This window comes from Ornithodoros turicata, chromosome 4 (genome assembly GCF_037126465.1).
Source record: "Ornithodoros turicata isolate Travis chromosome 4, ASM3712646v1, whole genome shotgun sequence".
NCBI lineage: Eukaryota > Metazoa > Arthropoda > Arachnida > Ixodida > Argasidae > Ornithodoros > Ornithodoros turicata.
In genome coordinates this window covers 35987865-36012650 of record NC_088204.1, presented here as the reverse complement: position 1 = coordinate 36012650, position 24786 = coordinate 35987865, and the positions used below count along the sequence as shown (strand labels likewise).

The window sequence follows — 24786 nt, the reverse complement described above, 5'->3', positions numbered from 1 at the left end:
GACAGACTAAATTTTATTAAATCAGCGATTGACTTTTTTCGTTGAATATATCTTTCCCGACGGGATCTACTCAATGATGGTGGTGTATCAGTAAATAGCGTATCAGTATCAGTAAATAAATTAATCTTTGTAATTAATGAAAATACATTGACTGCGTAATTGCAAAAATGTAGAGAGAGTGGGGTCTACCCCACAAGAACCGACACGACAGCGCCTTTTTGTGCTCTATTAAAGAATGTGCGAAAATACAAAATAATTGAGCACTGTGCGGGTTTTGCGGCCAATTTCTCCTCTCCCTGTCTGGGTGTCACCCCTTTTCAACTGACATCAGGTTGTTCCTTTGTGCCCAGAAGTAAGCGTGAGGGGAATTGGTGATGCTGTTTCTCAGTCTACGTTATCATAAAACATGCCGTCTTTTATCTTCTTTCCGTCATTATCTCGTTTGATCTGCTCAACACCTTCCAAGGCAGTTCGCGATTTGATGTAACAACTGGCACGCAGTAAAACTACCAATGTATTGTCTCGGAGATAACAAAAATAAAATCACCGATTCTGCTGCTCGATAAGTGTGTAGGTTCTACCAGAAAAGAAAAACGACGATATCGACCAGGACGCTAGGAAGCGGGGGTGCCCCATGTTTTGAGGAACAGCGTGATGTCAGTGTTGTCAAGGGTTGACAGTGAGAGAACGACAGAAAAAAGCGTCCGGCGAACTCGCCCAACGCTCGACGATAGGGCATTTTTGCATATTCTCTAAAGGCACAGAAAACTACTATTGTTTCGAATCTTGCTGAGTAGACTTCTCAGGGTTGTGCTCTACAAATCTGGAATTGCACGTTCAACTTGTTTTCAGGAATTGTGAAGATTCATTATCATAGTAGTTTTTTATTTATTTATTTTACACGACGAAAGAAGTAACGGCTGCTGAGTGTGCGTTCCAAAGCGGTTGCGTCTTGGTCTCTCACGATGACAAAATTCTAGGCTGGTGGTTCGGCGATGCAGATGTCGATTCTAGCTTTGACGTTCCCTGGTTCGATATACATACATCTGAGGGTCATGCCTGTCTTCTTTTTTATGAAGAGAGTTTTAAGATTTCGGCAAAGCAAGGCAAGAGCATCACAATTTTCATCCTGGATGGCCTATTATTAGGCACTATGGACTAGTATGTGGAAGGTAGACCACTTTTCATTGCATCCGAACCTACTACATCGTTATAGGAAGTCCCCTCATGAACAAATTATGAGTTGACCTTTCATGTCATCTACACTTCACCACACCCTCGTTATCTTATATTCGGTTTTGCTACATCTTTGTGCTATATTTTTGTTTTAGGAATAGCAAGCCGACCTTCGGTCAGGCTGACCTTTCCGAAATAAACTTATATACCCCCCGCTTTGCAGAATACCAAGGTGTTAACATTGCAGAACAGCAGCAGACAGAGCATCTTTAACCGCCATCGTTACAACAGCAAGGCGCGTGGGGTCGAAATTCTTGTTTCTCTTTTTAAATTTTATTTGTTCAGCCTTAACAATGTGCTCTCGTTCGCACTCACACGTGTTCCCATGAATTTTAATCGAACTGTCATGTCAAGTCATGCACGTCCCACGGAGACTGCGTATTAAGCATTACAGTGCTTCCGACGGGTGAGAAAACTTGTACTTGCATCCGCGTTTTTCTTTACCGCTTCTCGCATATTATAAAGTGTCTTCATATGGGACTGCGATAACTGTCGTTGCTTGCTAGTTGAAGTCTCTTATTTCAGGTTATCAATAGCCAGAGCATAAGAGCAGTTCTAGCAGACCGTTTGTAAGGTTATCATGCTTGTCAGTGCCAATTTGCAGTTATGTAAGACTCAGAATCTTATCCACTGGCAAGCCACGTTCAGGCAAGCCACGTTAAGAACGATTTGCTAAAATTTTCTACCATGTTCACCCCATTGCACAATAAAGCGAATTAGACGCCCGCAAAAATTCCAGAAGAATGGCGATTATCTGCGGGAAACATCACGGACGTTTGCCCGACTCTACTCTTGGTGCGGTGAAAGGAAACTTTGATATGACGTCTGTTGCTCCCTACCATCTTATCTCCACAGTTTGTGATTGCACCTTTCTTCCTTTTTCTCGGTTTCTCGGACTTATTTGAGCAGAGTTTACCCAACCCCTCCAAGATAAGGAGAAGACCCCCGCCCTACGTCACACAGGAAGACCCACTGTTACTATTGTCGATGCTGCTATGAAGTAAATGAAAGAGCGAACGAGAAGAAAGCTCGAAGCAGATCGAAGTAGGAAAGGTCTCCATAGGTTACGTAAGCGCGCAGGGCCGACGCTATCTAGGAGGTGTTGGTTTACCAATCACTTTTTGTGTCGAACGTGACTCTGCTGCCACCTATAGATGTTCTGAAAATAAGCACTCTTCCGCTTGTTTGTTTGTCTATTTTCATTTTTTTAGTGGAGGGTGTTGGTAACCGACAAACCTTCTTGATGGCGGCGGGAAGAGACTGTAACACGCAAAGTTTGGAATTAAGCATTGAAATGTCCTCATGATAAGGCCAAGAAGAAACTGAAGTGCATGATACAGTGATAACGGAGTAACAAGGTACAAGTAACAAAGTGAAGTGCAGTTACTGAATTCGTCTTCGTACCCTATAGAGTTTTTTTTTTCATCATAATGTAGGGTAATTTCTGAGGTTTTCCTCCGACGCTGTCACACATACACCGGCACAGTCCCCTTAGAAGTCGCCCCTGGATGCACGTTTCTCATCGTCGACGGCATCCCCATTTCCCACAGAGAGAACAAAAATGGATATTGACCAGCCTTACGAGTGCCGGTCATCCCGTTCCACACGCTACGACTAGCAGCCCAGAATTATGAGCAGCAGTACAGCAAAGAAAAGCTTCGCAAAAGTTATCAGAGCTGATTATCACGTTTTCATTTTGCGTTAGGCAATTACTGCTATTAGCCAGGCTCCGCGCGCGATATCCTATGTTCCCTTTCTCGTCTGCCCACGCCTCTTTCCATCTTCATTCTTCCTCACCTCATACTTTTCGTTCAAGTTGGGTTTCCTACATGTTCTTCTGCTATCAGGCAGAACCTGCATCAAAGGAGGTGTCCCTGAATTCTGGTCATGTTTTAGACAGGTTCGTAAACTTCCTTTTCTGCATCCACACGAGGGCTTCGTGTGCACGCGCTACTGCTGCAGCATAATGCACGTTCGTAAACGAAGCTGTAAACAAAAAGCAACCGCGCCATGCTTTCATGGAGCACCATAGAATGTTCAGTGTGCGGCGTAGGGTTTTGTTATGTTGTGCATACTGAGAAATGGAAAAGAAAAGCTTTGACGACATGTAATTTATGTACACACAACCTCGGAAGCCTCTGTCATACAAGTCAGAAGAAAAACAATGCACCATAGTCAATACAAGTTACTTTTTCAAGAGCAGGCAACATCACATTTTCAAGCTTCAAATGCCCACCGGAAGTGGTGGATATTGTGCAGTGCTCCGTATAATTGTGTACCCTTCAAAAATGTGGTTATACACATGCACCGAAAGAACTGACACCCACGGAGCTACCTCAAAGCTGGAACAGGCCACGCCGCGTGCTGGGTGCGGAGAGCATTTTGGATGTGAGATGGAGAAAAGTAGGTCAATCAAGCCCTCTGCTTTCAAAGCTCTATGTCCGCAAAAGGTACAATGAAGAGAAACAAAGAGAAGGTGCGAAAAAGCTTGCTTCGGCACTATGCCGTACATATGGAGCGAGTAATGTTATTCAAAGCCAGGAAGAGTGTGCATTCACAAAAACAAGGATGGGCCAAGCACCTGTGGGTTCAGCCGTGCACGCGCTACTTCGAGAAGAACGTTTTGTCAGCTTGCTGAATGTTCCACCTGAAAAAGTGTCCACAGAGGTTACGGTCCATGATGTCGAGCCTATGGTTCCAAGTGATTCGAACCCTGTCCTAATGGTAAGTATATGCATTGCCATGTGTCTTTGATATCTTTTGCCGTTGGTAGAATTTCGTGTCACTAATGACAGCTTATATGTTTTCACAACAGCATACAATACACCAACATATATAGGTCATTCTCCAGGACTTTGTCATTTCCGTGGATGAAGCCCGTGAACTTGAAAGAAACACTATCCAGCAAGCAGGCAGTGCAGCATGGAAAGATGCTAGAAAAAAACGTGTGACAGCATCACGCTTTGCGAGAATTTACAAATGGCAGCAGAAGTGTTCTGAACAGCATCATCAAACATTAAAAGACATCTCGCGAGTGCTCGCAGTCAAATACGGCATTGAGCATGAACAGCAAGCACTACTAAGATTTGAAAAGGTCATGAAGGAACACGGACACAATGTTCAAACATCCACCGCAAACACCTTCACCATGGTTGTTCATGACCCTCAAGAGAGAACCCCTTTTGGACTACTAGAAGTAAAGTGCCCCTGGTTGAAACGTGCATCCATCTTAGGGGAGGCACTGCAATCCCGAGATTTTTTCATTGGAATAGAGGATGGGAAGCCATGTTTGAAACGAACAACCGATTACTTCTATCAAGTGCAGGGTCAGCTATACTGTGCAGGAGTGTCCTGGGCATATTTTATAGTTTTTTCACCACACTGGATTGTCATAACAAGGGTTGAGTTTGTACCTGCTTTTTGGCAACAAGCAGCATGAGCAAGTTAACTTCCTTCTATTTCAAGGTAGGGGTAGAGTACCTTCGTAACAACAGTTTGTGACAATCATCTATGATCTGGGTAGTCGCAGATATTTTGTTTCATATAGTCTCTGCTCTGCCAGGGCATAGTTCATTAGCTGGTTGTCACCTGTTTTTTATGCATTCCTTTATTTTGAACATGTGCAGTATCTTCAGATGCGTCACTTCGAATATTTATAATATTCCCCCTTTTCCGGCTATGTGCAATGCCCTCAGATGGTGCCAATTTTATACATGTGATATGTTTAGCATAAATTTTTAGTATGTATATAAATATATATTATATAGTATATAGTTGAAATAAATGGGAGACAGAAGACGAAAGTAGGTGAAGTAACAAAAAAGGGGTTTATTAAAACTTAAAAATCATAAATGTTAGGGAGGATGTCTGCGTTACGGCGGAAGCTCCGCCTTCTTCGGGACAAAAGAGCTAAATGTGGCCACGAGGCTGATAAGGGGCTTGAGAATGGCGTGGTCGGTTGGGGGAAATTCCCGCCACCTGTCGGTTGTCAATTGGGGAAATTCCAGAGCGGTTCTGTGTCAGGTCCAGGAGTGGGGTCAAAGTCCTTGTGGGTCAGTGGGGACCTTGATCTGTCTGAAACGAGAAAAGGCAACAGGGTCTTATCTAGGTTGTTAGACTTCTTATTGTTGACAGCATGCCAGGGTCCTCGTTAATGGCCGATCGGAATTTGTAAATTAGGTAAGATTCCCGTTGTTCCCGGGAGCGGTCGGAGGTAAAGTTCGACTGGAGAATAAAAACTGAGGCTTCGTTGATTGAATGTTCTGGTTGTTTGAAATGGCGTGAGACTGGGAGATTAGTTTTCTTGGTAACATCCGATCGGTGATTGTTGAATCTAATGGGCCACGTATTGGGCCCGGCATGTGTTGCATTGGATTAGATAGATAACGTTGCATGAGTTACAGTCTACGTCTGCGTTGATCTTGACGGTAAAGTTGGAATTCGTACTTCTGGCTGTTTGTGCGGTCTGCATTAACTTGCAAATCTGGCATCTCCTGCCATTACATGGATGACAGCCCGCCGGAGGGCTAGTGGGTTCGCCTACTTTAGAGCGGACCAAGCTATCTTGTAAGTTACGTGTACGTCTGTAAGCGACACGTGGTGGATTAGGAAATATGTTTTTCGTGCGTTCTGACTGGAGAAGGATACTGTGGTGGCGGCTAAGTATGTTGTTAATGTTTGGGATATTTCCGGCGAATGTTACAGTTAAGTTCACGGCATTACTTTCTGATTTGTTTTGTCTTTTCTCCAGTAAGCTTAGACGATTTGCCTTGCGAGCTCTGTTGAGAGCATCTTGAACTAGATCGGGTGGATACTGACGACCGACAAAGGTTTGTTACAGCTGTTCTAAATTTCTGTCAAGATCGTCGTCATTCGAGCAGATTCTCCTATACCGAAGGGCTTGACTATAGGGAATGGCCAGTTTCGTGTGGCGAGGATGACAACTATGGAATGACAAGTACTGCTGAGAGTCTGTGGGTTTACGGAACAGATCAGACGTTAAAACTCCATTGGTTTGCTTAATTTGAACATCAAGAAAGCTAACAGTGACGGCAGAATAGGTGTGAGTGAAGTTAATAGAAGTATGGAATTCATTGAAATCGCGTATAAATTCCAATAGGCTGTCTTCCGAATGTGGCCAGATCATAAATATGTCATCAAGGTAGCGCTTGTATAAAGTGTGTTTGTCCTCGCGCGTGCTCAAGAATGCTTCTTCTAGTGAACCCACGAATAGATTTGCATAGTTTGGTGCCATTTTAGTGCCCATAGCGGTGCCGTTGACTTGTAAATAGTGGCCATCGTTAAATTCAAAGTTGTTGTTCTTTAGGATCAGTTCTAGTAGAGTAGATACGACAGATGGATCACAAGAAGAATCAGAGTACTTTGAAAAAGGCGCCTCGGCATCATCGTGGGGAATATTGGTATACAGGGAAGAAACATCTAACGTAACTAGGAGACTAGATGGGGGTGGCTGACATTGATTTAGTATTTGCAGGAAGTGATTGGTGTCCTTGATGTACGATGGTAGTCGCGGGGGTATGTCCTTAAGAAGATGATCTACGAAACTAGAGAGTTTTTCAGTGGCTGTCCCATTGCAGGAAACGATTGGACGTCCGGGGTTCCCAGGTTTATGAATCTTTGGGAGCATGTAGAATCTACCTGGCTTTGAGTTACGGGGAAGAAGGTATTCATATACCGCCGAATCGATCTTCTTTGCGGCCTTTAATGCCTTTAGATGTTTTGTGATATCTGAAACAATCTGTTCCGTGGGATCAGTGTCTAAAGTTTTGTAAAACGTGGCACAAGCCAATTGTCGCAGTCCCTCATCGATATAATCCTGCATATTCATTACGACAATTGCACCACCTTTATCTGCCCTTTTGATTATTAGGTTTTTCGATTTTTTAAGATGCGACAGACTACTTTGCTCGGCTTGACTCAAATTTGGTTTGGTTTTGCGGGAAGAGGGGTTATATGAAGTGTTTATATCTTTTTGAACTGCTTTTATATATATATATCAAGAGCTTTTTCGCGATTGGGCTCTGGCGTAAATTCACACGGTGGCTTGAAAGGTGTGGGTGTTGTATCAGGCTTATCATGAAAATACTCTTTCAGACGCATACGTCGTGCAAAATTATCTAAATCGAGATGGAGTTGGTATTCGTCTACCTTGTTATTATTTGGGCAGAATGAAAGCCCACGGCTAAGAAGTGATAGTTCAGAATCGCTGAGGGGGTGGGACGACAAATTAACAACATTTTGAGGTGACGTATTGGTTGTGTTGTCATGAGCGTTAGGATTTTGATTGTCACAGTGTTCGGTTTCACCTTGGGAATCTAACGAGGGAGTAATTATGTTACTACTACCTGCGAAATTCGCGTTATATTTAGACATAAGGTCAGGATCTATCTGGTCCCTTGTCATTTTTTTACGTTTCGTGTTATTCACAGTTTCTTCCAAGTTCCTAGTGAACTGTGCCAATTCTGACTCATGCGCGTCCGTAAGGGTCACAGTATCGCGGATAGTTTTAGCTTGCTGAGATATTTCTGCAGTTGTTTCCTCACAGTGGGCTATTAGAACTTCCAGTAATGCAGTAGAGGCGTTGCTAAGGGTTTCATTCCATTTCTTTTGAAGGGTGTGGTTCAGAGGGAAGGTAGGCTGGAGCTTAATCGCGAGTCCTTTAGGAATTTTGCTATGATCGCTATAGACTTGCAGTGCGGTACGGTGGGAATTGTAGCGTATATATTTGTCGTTTAATTGTCGGATTTTGAAAAATGCTTTTGTACTCGGGCATGGCTCATTTGGATTAGAAAAGGTACGCTCACCGGCGGTTAGTCAGTCCTGTTTACGTGCCCTCGATGTCCGTTCGGAGTGTCTTCGTCGCAGCATGGCTGCCTCTTGTGGGGTGGGCCACACTGGATCCGGGTTGACCGGGGCGTCAGCTCTGCGTGGTGGAAGTTGTCGAAGCAGGTGTGGGATCAGGTCCTGGAGGTGGCAGCTCATCATCCGCACTCCTTCGAAGTTTGGGTGAAGGCCATCCGCCGCAAGCACATGGGTTGGACGTCGTCGGTAGAAGCCATGGTCGAGGTAGAAAAGGTCCCGGGACCTCCTGCATAGCTGGACCAGCTGGCGGTTGAAGGCGTGTGCCCTTGGGTTACACTGAAACTCCCTACGCCTGTCAATGAAAGGGCGGCGTCTGTTATATGATCGAGGGAGCACAAGGGTACATACCGCCATTTCAATGCCTCCACGGGCACGGATCCTTTCGAGAAGTGTCTGGTAGTGCGAGATGGCCAACTTGGGCTCAACGAACGGCATGTCGTTAGTCCCACAGTGTAGGACAACGACACGAACGCTGGCCGGTAGTAGGTCCACCTCCTCGATGAAGTCCAGGATACGTCCTCCGCTGCGGGACACGAACATCGTTGGTGTCGAGCGGGACCTGAAATCAAAGTGGTGGTACAGGTGCTTAGTCTGGGAGTCGCCGAGAACAGCAACTGTGGGAGCATAAAATGGATACTTCCTGACTATCTTCGGCCTGTCTGTCCTAGCAGCCATCGTAGAATAATATCTTGAAAAGTTGGAGTTGGATCGGACGGTTACGTAATTATAGTTGAAATAAATGGGAGACAGAAGACGGAAGTAGGGGAAGTAACAAAAAAGGGGTTTATTAAAACTTAAAAATCATAAAAGTTAGGGAGGGTGTCTACGTTACGGCGGAAGCTCCGCCTTCTTCGGGACAAAAGAGCTAAATGTGGCCACGAGGCTGATAAGGGGCTTGAGAATGACGTGCTCGGTTGGGGGAAATTCCCGCCACCTGGCGGTTGTCAATTGGGGAAATTCCAGAGCCCAAATTCTGCCCAAATAATAACAAGGTAGACGAATACCAACTCCATCTCGATTTAGATAATTTTGCCCGACGTATGCGTCTGAAAGAGTATTTTCATGATAAGCCTGATACAACACCCACACCTTTCAAGCCACCGTGTGAATTTACGCCAGAGCCCAATCGCGAAAAAGCTCTTGATATATATATATAAAAGCAGTTCAAAAAGATATAAACACTTCATATAACCCCTCTTCCCGCAAAACCAAACCAAATTTGAGTCAAGCCGAGCAAAGTAGTCTGTAGTCGTTTTTACAGTCTCGTACAGTACTGTACAGTACTGTACAGTACTGTACTGTACTGTATAGAGTCTGTAAGATTTTAAGATGTCCCGCATCTTAAAAAATCGAAAAACCTAATAATCAAAAGGGCAGATAAAGGTGGTGCAATTGTCGTAATGAATATGCAGGATTATATCGATGAGGGACTGCGACAATTGGCGTGTGCCACGTTTTACAAAACTTTAGACACTGATCCCACGGAACAGATTGTTTCAGATATCACAAAACATCTAAAGGCATTAAAGGCCGCAAAGAAGATCGATTCGGCGGTATATGAATACCTTCTTCCCCGTAACTCAAAGCCAGGTAGATTCTACATGCTCCCAAAGATTCATAAACCGGGGAACCCCGGACGTCCAATCGTTTCCTGCAATGGGACAGCCACTGAAAAACTCTCTAGTTTCGTAGATCATCTTCTTAAGGACATACCCCCGCGACTACCATCGTACATCAAGGACACCAATCACTTCCTGCAAATACTAAATCAATGTCAGCCACCCCCATCTAGTCTCCTAGTTACGTTAGATGTTTCTTCCCTGTATACCAATATTCCCCACGATGATGCCGAGGCGCCTTTTTCAAAGTACTCTGATTCTTCTTGTGATCCATCTGTCGTATCTACTCTACTAGAACTGATCCTAAAGAACAACAACTTTGAATTTAACGATGGCCACTATTTACAAGTCAACGGCACCGCTATGGGCACTAAAATGGCACCAAACTATGCAAATCTATTCGTGGGTTCACTAGAAGAAGCATTCTTGAGCACGCGCGAGGACAAACACACTTTATACAAGCGCTACCTTGATGACATATTTATGATCTGGCCACATTCGGAAGACAGCCTATTGGAATTTATACGCGATTTTAATGAATTCCATACTTCTATTAACTTCACTCACACCTATTCTGCCGTCACTGTTAGCTTTCTTGATGTTCAAATTAAGCTAACCAATGGAGTTTTAACGTCTGATCTGTTCCGTAAACCCACAGACTCTCAGCAGTACTTGTCATTCCATAGTTGTCATCCTCGCCACACGAAACTGGCCATTCCCTATAGTCAAGCCCTTCGGTATAGGAGAATCTGCTCGAATGACGACGACCTGGACAGAAATTTAGAACAGCTGCAACAAACCTTTGTCGGTCGTCAGTATCCACCCGATCTAGTTCAAGATGCTCTCAACAGAGCTCGCAAGGCAAATCGTCTAAGCTTACTGGAGAAAAGACAAAACAAATCAGAAAGTAATGCCGTGAACTTAACTGTAACATTCGCCGGAAATATCCCAAACATTAACAACATACTTAGCCGCCACCACAGTATCCTTCTCCAGTCAGAACGCACGAAAAACATATTTCCTAATCCACCACGTGTCGCTTACAGACGTACACTTAACTTACAAGATAGCTTGGTCCGCTCTAAAGTAGGCGAACCCACTAGCCCTCCGGCGGGCTGTCATCCATGTAATGGCAGGAGATGCCAGATTTGCAAGTTAATGCAAACCGCACAAACGGTCAGAAGTACGAATTCCAACTTTACCTTCAAGATCAACGCAGACGTAGACTGTAACTCATGCAACGTTATCTATCTAATCCAATGCAACACATGCCGGGCCCAATACGTGGGTCAGACAAAAACTTCTTTCCGAATTAGATTCAACAATCACCGATCGGATGTTACCAAGAAAACTAATCTCCCAGTCTCACGCCATTTCAAACAACCAGAACATTCAATCAACGAGGCCTCAGTTTTTATTCTCCAGTCGAACTTTACCTCCGACCGCTCCCGGGAACAACGGGAATCTTACCTAATTTACAAATTCCGATCGGCCATTAACGAGGACCCTGGCATGCTGTCAACAATAAGAAGTCTAACAACCTAGATAAGACCCTGTTGCCTTTTCTCGTTTCAGACAGATCAAGGTCCCCACTGACCCACAAGGACGATGACCCCACTCCTGGACCTGACACAGAAACGCTCTGGAATTTCCCCAATTGACAACCGCCAGGTGGCGGGAATTTCCCCCAACCGACCACGCCATTCTCAAGCCCCTTATCAGCCTCGTGGCCACATTTAGCTCTTTTGTCCCGAAGAAGGCGGAGCTTCCGCCGTAACGTAGACATCCTCCCTAACTTTTATGATTTTTAAGTTTTAATAAACCCCTTTTTTGTTATTTCCCCTACTTTCGTCTTCTGTCTCCCATTTATTTCAACTATAATTACGTAGCCGTCTGATCCAACTCCAACTTTTCAAGATATTATATAGTATATATATATATATATAAATTGTCATATTTTCCTCAATGTCATCATCGCTTTCATGTGGACAGATTTGAAAATATATTTGGTTTTTATATATGGAAAATATATTTGTACTTAGGTTTTTTTCTGTATCACATGTTTCTACTCTATAAAGTGCACTACCTAGTTCTAAAATAGGCTTAACTATGGAATGTATAAATATTTCCTGGGATTGGCTACACAGTAGCCTTGCACTTAGGTTAACGTAAACCACTCGCTCAAAATCGAAGTGCCCGCGATGAATGCTTTCCATGCAACAAAGAGTACGGGCATTTGAAGTGCTCTTACCTTGTTTGCATTCTCTTTCGAGCCTGTTGTCTGACTATGCGAATAACATAGCGGTACAGTGCAGGTCTAAGGCATGACACGCGATAGAACTGTCCACAGACGTGTGCATGACTCGCTATCGGGTACAGTCAGACGGGGAGGGAGCCTCAGACATGGCGGAATGACGCAGGTTCCTGGGAGTGCTACAAGATGGCGCTGGGTTTTGCATACAGTCTATTTGAAAAAAAAAAAGAGGGAACACGTTATGGTGTGAATGTTGTCTTCTCCGCTCCTGCCAAATTTCAATTCAGGACTTATAAACATATATATATATATATACTCATGGAACGATGCGGCAGCACCAGAGGACACGTGTTTGCGGCTCGTCAGCCCTGGGTAGCTGCCTGACGAGCCGCAAACACGGCGAAACACGTGTCCTCTGGTGCTGCCGCATCGTTCCATGAGTATCTGTTTCTCTGCGTGCAGCCATAGAAGCCATGTTAATCTGTATGTTTGAATTTCAAACACGTCTAGTATCATTTATTTGTTTCTTTAATGGCTTTTTTTTCCTGCATTATATATATATATATATATATATATATATATATACTTGAAAGTCTTGAAGATTCAGACGGCGCCGTATTAATACACAGAAGAAATAAGTTCGCACAGAGCACCACCAAAGGAATATTTTCAGATGACTTCATTTAATTCATTTTGAAATTACACAGACACGACGTTTCGAACGGTGGACCGTTCTTTTTCAAGTGAAAAGATATAATGAGTTGGTCAAACAGAAAACACTTTCGTGTGCTTCGACAGTGGCGGGGGAAGGGAAATCGCAGTGCGTTGAGGTTGCCGAAGGGAGGTCATAAATTCTGTGTGCGGGGTCCTGTCGAGTGTGTTTCGCACGTGGGTGGGGGTTTTGGGGGGGGGGGGGGGGTCCTTCCCTAAGATGCATTTGTGTGGACAGGACCCGTTTGCGTCGCGTAAACGGGTGTAACGTCTTGTTGTGTTGTAGGCGTTATTATTTCTTCATGTTTTTCACAGTGGACAGCGATCCCGGGTGTTCGTTTAGTGCCGGATTGAATTTATGTATTAAAAATGATTCCTTCATTTCACGATCCCTATCGGTCTTGAATCCGGATTCTAATATGGCAATAGAGAGTTTCTCAATCGCATGTTCTGGAAGGGCCATATGCCTAGACGCGGGAGTTTCGGAACTCCCGCTGTCTAGGCATATGGCCCTTTCTTCTATATATATATATATTTGTCCATGATAACTTTTGGAAGCAAAACTGCGGGGGTCGAGCACGACCTTTGGGTGATTTGGCCTGGAATGACCTAGCTGTTAGCAGGCTGTTAATTGTTTGCATCTAGCATACTGAATATAATCAGAAATAGAAACAGACAAGCACGTGTAACAACACCGTCTATATTATGGCTATACCATTGATGATACACACTGACGAGAAGCATGCACACCACAACATAAAAGTACAAAAAGGTGCAATGTTATTTCTTCTCAAAGTGTGGATACACCACATGCGGTACAGTTATAATTAAAAAAAAACATACTCGATCGACTCTCAGGTCACATTTTCCGTCCTCTCTTCTTGTAGTCCATATCCAATGAATTATCTCAGTCCACAATGCAGGACGAAACGTACACTAAAAAGCCACACGAACGACCAGTCGTCACATCTGCCCCGATGTGTATTTCGATGTGCCCCGATGTGTATCGCTTGTATTTTCTCACGTACTTGCACTTGTGCACAGGTTAGAAAGCAAACTACGACATATAATGCAGAACTTTAGAAACACATATCCAAAGTTGTTCACATTTGTGCGCGGTTTTTATGTGTGCGGAACGCGACCTCAACCACCTCGGCCAGGTTGGAGAGTTCAAAACAGACACTAATGCCGATGGCGCTGTCTTATGTAACAATGAGAGCGTAAAGTTTCGTTTTCGAACTCGAGTGAAAGTCGCGAAAGCGTGAATATTTCTACACTAGAGGGAATTAATTGCGAAGCGAATTATCATTCCTTTGGAAAAGAAGTTGCGCTAACGAACTCATGATAATTCTAATGGTAACAATGCGTAGTGTTCATACTCTGGCGCCTGTAGGTCTGTTGTCCATGAACCACACCAGACCGCTCTAACGGTCACACCAAAACACTACGTCTGTCTAGTGCACACACCAAGCATTCTAGAAGGCACAAGAATCATTCTGGTGTCGTAGTAGGCCACTCTGGTGTTGACGTCAGGAGACCTCGACAACATCGGAATCACCCTGGTGTCACGCTACACATTTTTGATGTGGCCATTACAAACACCAAGAGTGTCTAGTGTTAACGCCAGGTTTAGGTTTAACGCCAGTTTTAGGTTTAACGCCAGGTTTGACACAAACTGATAACGCCAGGTTTAGTGTTAACGCCAGTCGGGTTTGGACATCTTATTTTCGTATCCTCAGCCTCCTCACCCTTATGTAAACGTGTGATGATGGTGCACTACTGTGGACGCCACTTGGCAATCTGCCTTATTCTTACTTCATATATACATTCAGGTTTGAAGGTTGACTTACAAAAACAAATTCTATATTCACCATCAGGTCACAACGATTAGAGCGTAGAGCGTCAAAAATGACAAGTGTCTTGTGCATTCATCGTATTGGATTGGATCAAATTGCATAGAACCTTGTTGAAATTATTGGCGTCGCGGATGACGTGATAGGCGGGTATTGATGATTCTAGTCGAGTGCTGTTCTAGGGACGAATGAGATGGACAGATAGTATGCGCTGGAGAAAGGAACACGTGCCTGCCAGGGGTGTTCCACGCCCCTAGCCACATGGTGAGGAAGAGAAAATTGCCCATATATACGAGGGAAAAGTGTCTAACAAAAACAGCAGCAGACGGAATAGCGGAAACCGCACGAAATCAAGCTGGTTGGGGGGGGGGCTCTTCAATCACTAAATCAGGTGACGCAGGCATAAAGGAATAATCGCAAAAACATATTCCGAACAGAATTGTTTTCTGGAAACTCCGAGACGTGGGCTATATGGTCCTAATGAGTGTCCGCAACTGACGACGCATCCTCCATTTCAGGGCGTACAGATCGCGTCACGGTTAACTTGAACGCCATTCCGGCCTTAGACACCGGCGGTGCTTAGTATAGAAATAACGGCGGACGGTGTTCTGGTCATATATTTACAGCTAGAAGGGTGACCGTCGTTATGAAGGCATAGGTGTCTGCTACGCCTGCCAGGGTGACTCTATTCCCGCCTGGCATACTGCAGTGGTGTTCAAGTTAACTTTGACGTGAGCCTTGCAAGTGTGACAAAAAGTACGTTTCTGTTGAAAGAGCGCGTTTCACTAGTTCCGTTCGACAAAACCTAACATGTGTATGTCATGGATCGAGGCATCCAGTATAACATACTTATTACCAGTTTACCAGTTACACTTATTACCAGTTATAGTTTGCCGAGGTAGCATGTATGATTGGCAGCTAAGTACGGCTAATCACCATGGGTTAACTTCGCTAATGTTCGGGGTCGTGAGCCAGGAGTCACACCAAGAGGATGTCGTACCCAAATATTCTTGCAAGAGAGCGGTGGTAGCCAAGGCCGTACTGGAAACCGGGAGGTGGTATGTTCGAATCATTTCCATCGGCAGTGCTGTCTGAGATTTTCTCTGGCAAGATGGTGAAGCTGGTGGATCATGTCCATGCTGACTTCAGGCTACGAAGAAATACTTTACAGACGAATGTTGGCACATTTCCCCGTGAAGTCGGCCGGAAGCGCATATCTGTCCACTTTCTCCCGCTGTCCTGTCGTCATTTGGCTGTGTCTGTACGCCGCTGATAGCAAGGCTTGCTTCGCGACTCTAACAGAGAATAATTAAAAAAGAGGAGTTAATTCCACGGAAACGTACACAATAATCAGCGAGTTGCCAGTGTCGGGAGTGGTAAGTCATTAGTATCAATTAAGAATAAGAGGAGTCGAATAACTGAACTCTGCGGAACCCATTACGATGCACACAGAGGAGGAACAACTGCTAGCAAAGGCAAACTCAGTTATGTTCAAGCACTCCCTTAGAGTCCGGTTTCTGCTCATAGAAAACACCAGCGAAGTCCATATAATGAACGTGCGAGTCCGTACCACGACCTACTATATACCGACACGACCATGACACCCGCACTCCTCCCCAGCGCCGTGGAAATCGTTCTGCCGAGTAGCCGCTGCGTGTTTGGGGCGCTCCGTACTGGCCCCTGAGCAGACGACGAATGACATGCAGACAGCGTGGTTTCGCATGGTGGAGTGTGCTTACTCTGGTCAATTTCTGAAGTCTGACTTCACTGTGTCTTCGTTCCTACGTTATGGTGCACTATACCGTTCCTCTTTGCAAGTCAGAGAAGGGGCATTGTGCCCCAGTAATTTCCTTTCACGAGTATCCGTCGGACGTTACTTGAGGAAATGTGTCTAGAGGTCCAGATGTAGGTAAGCACGAAAACATAGTCATTTCTTGGTTCTTGCGCGGTATCGCGCCCTTTGAGTCAGAAAACGGCTAAATACTGTTCCTGGTCAAATAATCCTCGCCTCTATATTAGGCGCGACTGAACCATTGCAACCTATGGGCTTCCCTACCGTACGCTCTCGGCACTTCGCAGCCGACGACTTCGTCGTAGGTGCCACGAGGACTACTTCAGCTTTTTGGACTACTTCCTTACACGGGAAGTTAGAGTACCTGCGAAGCTGGCCTTTCTGACTGGCATGACGTACGAAGCCCTAAAGCCAATAACTATCTCATCTGTGCACTCGCCACCTCCTACACAGATGATACCACTGTTAGTTCCGAAAATTGTAGCACGATAATGCTTGCGTTTGAATAATGGGACCGGTCGTTAGTTCTCCTCATGTCTCCCGGCTTGTGCTTCCTGATGTGACAGCCAATCCCTTGTTCAGCTGCAGAAAAGATGCGAGCGACACTGCCAAGCTAGCTAGTCAGTAGTCGTAACAAAGTTTATGAGGTCATGCATATCGCATAAATGTAAGTAAAACACGTAAATGCACGCACCACAACGCGCTATTTGTGAAAAGCCTTCGTTACAAGTATTAAAATTGACGACTGTAGCCTAATAGATGCCAATAAAAGCCTCGTCGTCCTGGTCAACAGCATTTCTAACATTACGTTGTTTAGGGTTCAAACCTCGCCTGGCCAAGACCACTTATGCAGATGCGAAAGTGTGTGTTTATGTCTTTTACGTAACAAAAGGGAACGTCGTCCGCCAGCGCGTGTTACTCCCGTCGTTACTTACGCAGCCCCACGTTCTTTATTCGCAAGTATTTTGCACAAATCACGCTGTAGTCTGTTGTACTAATCGTCCTTGTTATGTTTACCACAAAACATGGCAATAAAATGAAGTAAATGCTGCTACTCAGCAATACGAACCCTCATACGCGTACATGATTGAGCCGAGGCGATGGGGCCCGTAAGCGCCGCAGTACGGGTGCATTGCGTGTATCACGTCGCCGAGCCGCGGACGGAAGTTCCATAGGGAAATCGGCCAGTGTTATGGTCGTGTCAGTATATACTACATCGTGGTCTGTACAGTTCACTTCCCAGTGTTATTCACTTCTCATTGTCACTCTGTGCAGAACGTCATTCCCGTATGGTGCTGTCACGTGCACTAGCAGTGAGAACATACACGATGCACATACTCTTCGTACTGAGCCAAACTTTCCCACGAGGAAGTTTTATATCCGACGAACAGGCTCCGAGGACATAGGGAGTCTCTTCAAGGGCTACAGTACAACTTGGATTAATATCACTCGATAATTGTGTGGGAACGCGGCCATTTGCAGTATATAGAAAGATCCAGACTTGTACAGTAGCTTGAGTAGAGTATTTAAGTTAAGTTTCTTAAATAGTTTTGCGATTAACATCGTGTCTTACAAATGTTTTAAAAGGTCAGAATTTAGTAATATAACATAAATACATTTTTCAATAACTTCTACTCATTACTCTACTACTCTACTCTAAGTTACTTGGAGATACTTCTCTGTGTGTGACACAATAATTCGAATAATTCTCGAAGCATTTTCTTTTGTCTCGGTAGTGTTCGCTGTACGTACGCTTTATTATCCGAGATATTCGCTACATCCACGTCATTCTTGGGAAAGGGTAGCGGGTTTCCATTCAGGAGCACGCATGAGGGGATGTGTTGTCCTGAAGTGTACGCAGGGTGAGACGCCCCCTTTATTAGGCACGATACGTACGGAAAGCCGTGATTGGAAAGGGGAGGGGAGAGCACGTAACGATAGGGAGAAACACGTCAGCAAATTTCATAGTTTCCGCAGCGCAATCGGTCGCATCTGTTGAACGCTGTTCAGTATTCGGAGTCATGCGTTAAGAAAAATGAGGCATGCTACCCGATAGTAATTTTGAAAAGCAGTTTTTCCTGAGAGCTAATGAAGCTTTTTGGATTTCATGCGCTTTGAATTTCTTTGAAAGTGTCTTGAAAGTAATTAATACTCTATCTCAGTACTTTTTAGACTAGGTATTTAGTGTAGTGCTCAGTTGCTCTCCTGCCCGGTACCCAACAACTTAACTTCAATACTTTTTGAGTATGTCTTGTATAATTCTCCGAGTATGTGCATGATATGCAAAACAAAACCAAACTCCGACTTAACGTAACACAAAAAACAGTGTCGACCACTGTTGGAAAACAGGGCACATATTTGAAAAGAACGATGCAATCTTGGAATGGGAGCAAAGGTGGGGACCAGGGAAGCTCTTGTAGTCGTGGCACATCCGTAGCAAGCTGACCGCTTGTAACGTGTATACCGCGACGCTTCCCCGATGTGTGCTCCGACCTGCTCAGGTAGTTGAGCTGGTTTCTGGCTCTCCTCATTCCGCTTGACACTCGTAATGTGTCCCGTACGGAATAAGAAACGTCTGTATTAAACTGTTTTCTCTTAATATTTGTTTTGGAGTTCGCAGTAGAAATTATATACGTTATAATACCCTTTGCCTACAAAATTGGAAGGTAGACACTGGAGCTGATCCACACCTTCACTTTTTTTGGGGGGGTAGGGGGGGGTAGGGGAGCAGTTTCTTTGGAGAAGCGCGTAGCGGATGTGGGGTCTTTCTGTGACATGTTTCCTCAACTGACCTCGTTCAGTTCATCACTTGTTCACCGTATTGACGCTCATTTTCGCTTTTCCGTTGTTTTCCCTGGCGAAACAGTTTCAAGCCTGCAAGTAGGAAGGGATCATGAACAGGATAGCACCTTTGCAGCCCAGAACCGAACTGAATACTCACCTACAGGTACACATCAAAAGGAGAAAGATGTACTTACATATCGTATAGGTCTTCCATCTATCCACTATCGTACTGACAGTGTAGTATACACTGCTGGTATCGTAACAATATACCTAGGGACCTAAATTGCAAATAGTTGCATTGGATACCGTCGATGAAAATTACGGACGTAGTGTAGCGTAGCAATGCACAAGTTGCATCTCCGATGTTTTACGAACCGTGTGAGGAGCAGACGGTGCGCGACTATCCCATGGTCAATAAGATAACTACACACAAACAGCTCCTGTTGACACTGTCGTCACCTCACTGTCCGGTTACAGGTCAACAAGATATTGCGCAACGTTGCTTTCAGAGCATTTGCACCCTTCACACAGTTAACACAGTTTTGCAGTAGTAAATGAGTAAGTGAGGGCTTCTAAGTATTGAAATGATCTTTTCTCGTTGCAGTATTCGTCAATATTACCCGCACGTGTAACACATGAAATTCAGAAAGCAAGAGAAACACCTGAGATTACGTTTTGAGGCTGTGGCTTGCCTAGATGAGCGCTACATAGTACAAAATCGTCTGACATGCTCCCATATGTGTCCTTCGCCCTTTCTATGTTGCGTTTCATAGGGCAAGGAGTTTGCAAGCAACTAAGTACTTTGTGTCTGAGGCAAAGATGGCCCATATGAGGCTGATCTCATTAGCCTAAGCATGTTGCTGGGTTGAGCTCGGCTGGCGCGATACCGGTCGAGGAGGGCAGAAATATCGCAGTGGCACATTCGCTCACAGCAGGAGGTTCTGGCGCACATTAAGGAACCCTGGGTGATCAACATGGTTCGCAGCCCTGTACTCTGCGGCACGGTCACCATGTCGTCACACGAAGGTAGGATGGCTCACCTTCGGGTTTACTCCCAATTATTTTTATGGTTCATAGGAGTTGCTCAAATTAGGTTCATCATAGCTTCATGATTATGAGCCAGAAAAAGACGACATTGTTGCTGCGAGGGTACAGGACAGCCCTTAACAATAACAGCAACAACAAAAACTTTATTTCAGTCACGATGAGTGGGGAGTTTTTGGTCGGCAGGGGCGATACTCTAACCCATTGGAAGCGGTAATCTGGTGTGAATTGGAATATGGAATCGCCTCCTCACAGTGAGAACCCAAGTCCAACGGTGTCCAAAAACTGCAGACTGTTGTTGATGGGGTGGATTTGGCTATGGACCAAGCAATTTTGATATAGCGAGAGGGCGCGAGTCCAGCTAGAACAGTTCTTATATGTCTCGCCACAGGAACCGTCCCTGAAGTTATGTATAGGAACGTGTATCGAGGTTTGCTCTCGTAAGAGACTGCTCCTGGGCTACAGATGTGAAAGACACATATCTCAGTAAATTATGAGACATGCAGGCACTTACGGGCAACAAGACAATTCCGTTCGTGCCTTTATACATTTTATACATGCAGGGGATAATGTCCTGGATTTCGCCCATAAAAAATGCATACATGCACAAAGTCTTTAGTTTAGAAGCGTGAATAAATTAAGCATTATTTTCCAGATGGTTTCGGTGTCCCTTTGGCATTAGTTGCCCCCCAGCCATTCAGTACCGAAAGGCAATATACCGGGCGGTGCTGCCTGAACACCAGTAAATATTATGGGCTCTACGGCGGGTTCCAACTGCAGTGCGCGGCTACCATATTGATGGGAGAACTGACACCAGTCTATCACTTACGACTCGTTTTGGCGGGTCGTTTCGTAGTGACCGCGGTTGAACCTGTAACATGGAAAGTATGAGAGATTTGAGTGGACCGATTGAACAGAATTGACACAATATAATCCTCATGAAGCTGATATCAGTTGTTTTCTGTAATTTGGAGGTGTCTCTTCTTCTAGACTTCAAACACGTGCTTCGCGTGCTGACCGTACTCCATGTACAATTTGGTATGTTTAACTTCTTTAAGACGTTCGATGCGTTCCCGTGGACAAGACAGGTTTGCCGGTTTGTAGCGCTAATCGTAAACGCCTACGATCCGAGGTTAGCGCTCACGTTTTTTACAATCATTATTTTTCAATTTGAATCGATCTTACTTGAAGCGCAACCAGGAGAATTCCGTAGACTCCAGTAGCTCAACCCTGAACCGAAACATAGCCGCCAACTATAGTTATGTTCACCCTGAGAACGGCATCCCCGGCGATCCAGTACAACATTTAATCTTATCATGGGCGTTCCTAGCAGGGGCTAGGGGATCATGCAACCACCTTATCTCTTTTCCTGGAGACAGATGCTGCGGACTGAGCGGTTGTGCACAGGTTCAAATTATTTGACATCTGAGAAAAATAATGATGCCCCGTGAATAAACAAATATGTTACAAGTGACCTTGGAGAAAGAAGGGGAACGCCCCACATCCCCCTCTCAGTACGCCCATGATTCTTCTTATCCTTTCTCGAAATACGAAGCATGATCTCAATGAATTCTCCCCTCAGTCCCAATGAGGTCATGCCAGTTCGTTGAATGTGTATAAGCCGAGTGTTTCTCATTGAGGGAATCGGGAGTTTCGGAGGGAAGCTGCCTTCCCGACATCGTGTTCAACTGTGTTGTGTGGCGAAGACCGCATGTAGGGTATAAGGAACCAATTCAATGATTTGGTCTAACAGACATCAGTGAGAAACGCCGATTTCTAACTCATCTTAAGGGATTCAAGATGTGTGGCAGAGACTGCACAACGACAATGAGTCAGAAGCCTTTTGAATGAGTTTGCCTAATGCAAACGAACGAGACAGACCATTCCCAACTGAAGTGCTACGCTACGTCTTTTCGGTGCCGTAGGACATGTTTCCCATAAGGCGTTCCAAAATAGCTCGCACGATTCCAAATGTTGTGAATACTTCGTCAAAGGTAGAGGCGCCGTGGTAACTTACACTGTTAGAAAAAAGGTATAAAGAAGGTATAATAATGGGCTATTGTACCTTTTTTATACCTTCTGTTGCAGAAATATACCTATGGAGGGTATAGAAAAGGACAAAGTGCCTATTTATACCTCCAACCGTGCACAAGGGTATAAAAGAGAGGCAGGGATAACGTAACATATTTATACCTCATTATCATGTGTTTATACCTCGTGTATAACATACAACCGAGGCTATACCTCCTAAGGTATAACTGCAGGCTGTTTATACCTTCATACGTTTTTATTTCTTTACTTGCACGACGTGTAACTTTCACATAACTTTCTTTTGTTGAAGTGGTGTCATTTAAGATAAACAGTAATTTGTTTAAGAAACACAGACTTCGTTAGAGTTGCATCTACAATCTATAGGTTGAGCTTATGACTGCGTTATATGTGTATCTGAAATAATCAAATCTTGGCGTTCTCACCCGTATAGTTGTCCGCCAGGCGAAGGATGCTCTACAGTTTGCCAAGTCGCCACCCGTATATCAGTATTTGTTGTCCTTTAGATGTCGATATCTGGATTTGATCAATCAAAACTGCAAGACTCGCAGAACGGGTATTCCTCTTTGAACCTTTTCTTTCTTATATTATTTTATTTTTTATTTATTTATTTTTTTTTTTTGTATGGGGAACTCGTGTGGCGTACTCGAGCGTTGCTCTCAAATAGTTTGCATGTGTGAGTGTGGTGAAAAAGAAAAAAGGAAAAAAATGCTCTTCTTCTCATCAAATGTTATTTCAACTCCCTCTCCTAAAATTTTGTCGCAAACTTGATTAGAATATACCTCTGCTGAGGTACAGTTTATATGAAGAAAAGGTACAAATTCTATACCTCCACTAGGGTATAAACTATATATACTTTTCCGGAGGGTATAAATGTATACCCTAAAAGGTACGAGTTATTGCACGGGCGATTTATACCCTAAAAGGTATAAATTTTTCTAACAGTGTAGTATTGCGTCTCCCCCTTGAAGCTATTGTCTTTGCGATCCGTGCAAGATTGTACTGCACAGAAGTGGAAGCGTTTCCGCCAGTCGCAGGCGGAATCAGTCTGTTATGAAACGTCGAAGTGTGAGAATGGCGGTCGGTCATCTGCAGCACTTCGCGCTTTGACTTATTTTTGACGTTGGCGTGTAATGCATTTCCAATCATTGTATGCGTTTACCCCAGCAAGCATGATGAGCGCTGATGGAAAGATAGCAAGATAAGGTTCCTCGGCACCGTCCGTTGTTCGGACGTTGTGAGACCTAGCCCCCATGGGTTTTCTCTTCGAGTATTAGGAAGTGTGTGTTAGTGATAGACGGTACGCCTTCAAAGACACGTTTTGCAGTTTTATGGTATGTAGTCGACGTGCACTGCATTCCGGTTCTTTGTACACTTCTACCCCTGCAGGTATTATGAGCGCTGATGTAAATATAGCGAGATGAAGTGGAGTGGTGCAGAGATACAGTTACCCAGCGCGCTGGGTGTCAGTGCACTGGGTGCACTGGGTGCACTGGTGGACTGGGTGGACCGCGTGCACTGATGCACCGGTGGTGCGCTGGGTTCGACGGTATGTAATACGTTCTGATGGTGGGGTGGGGTTATGTAGGGTGAGGTGCGGTGCACCCAGGGGAGGGAGGATAGAGGAGGGTGAAAGAGAGAGGGGAAAACGATGGTGGCACAGGAGAGGGAGGAGTGTGCTAACCCTCTTGCTCTGGGATTGGGTAGTCCAAGAGAACTACCCACCATAGATAACAGCAACAAAAAAGAACAGCCCTCAGTACTCTTCATTGGGATGCTCCCTGTACGACGGTAACTCAGGATTATTGGCGCTGCTCTTAAGCAGCGTCTCTTGAAATGTTATTTGAAAGGTTTTTTAAATTGTAGTTCGTGCAGCTTGAAGTTGTACGAAGCGGCAGGCAAGGGGTTCTTTGTCACGAGGTGGTGAGAATGCAATCTCGTTGAAGTTGGCTATGACGTTAATTTTTACGCAAGAAATGCTAACTAGACTGTGAATCATGGGTCGGCAGGCGTACACGGAAGAACATGATCGCCGGAAGAGCTCAGTGCTTCAAGGTCTTTTTTTTTCTCGTCGGTACCGTTCTTTGTTCCCGCGTTGCGACAACGAGCCCCCATGGGCTTCCTCTTTTTCGATTCGGGAGTGTGTGTTGGTGGTGAAAGGAAAAGCGTCTAAAGACAAGTACTTGTTGCTGTTCGCTGTGTTGTATGGTTTTGTGCGAGCGATCCTCACCTCCATGTTGTACAATCACACCTCGGCAAGTGATCTGAAATAACTTTCAGCTTTTACATCTGCCAGTTGCGATATTTTCACATCTACTTTATTATCATATGTAACAATAAATTTTCACGTAGAAACAGCACCGAGTGTATTTCCATTTTACAGCCAAAACATCCTGCCTTTCATTAGAAGCAATGTACTGAACGTTACTACACCTTTAAGAAGTGCATTGACTAGGGAATTGCGGGTAACAGGATAATGGATGGATCTCTGTCAGGTTACGCATTATCGAAAGTACACTTGGATGATATCGAGACCAGATGCAAGATTCTAAAAGCTTTCTA

At 44.6% G+C, this 24786-nt stretch overlaps 1 protein-coding gene across 5 annotated transcripts; it reads right to left on the bottom strand.

Annotated features, from left to right (window-relative positions):
* Positions 1-5058: 5058 nt before the first annotated feature.
* On the bottom strand, positions 5059-22235 carry LOC135392988 (uncharacterized). Of its 5 annotated transcripts, none has more exons than XM_064623597.1 (5): positions 19140-22235; positions 15556-15850; positions 11989-12201; positions 8061-8677; positions 5059-5310 (listed from the first exon to the last, which is right to left on the bottom strand). In XM_064623597.1, exons 3-4 carry the CDS (start codon positions 11997-11999, stop codon positions 8071-8073), a joined length of 618 nt encoding a protein of 205 aa, XP_064479667.1. In that variant the 5' UTR covers positions 12000-12201; positions 15556-15850; positions 19140-22235; the 3' UTR covers positions 5059-5310; positions 8061-8070. The 5 variants fall into 5 exon arrangements, with proteins under 5 accessions (XP_064479667.1, XP_064479671.1, XP_064479669.1 ...); XM_064623601.1 differs by lacking the exon at positions 11989-12201 and having other exon boundaries at positions 8061-8410; positions 8467-8677; XM_064623599.1 differs by lacking the exon at positions 5059-5310 and having other exon boundaries at positions 5333-8410; positions 8467-8677.
* Between the last annotated feature and the right edge of the window lie 2551 nt (positions 22236-24786).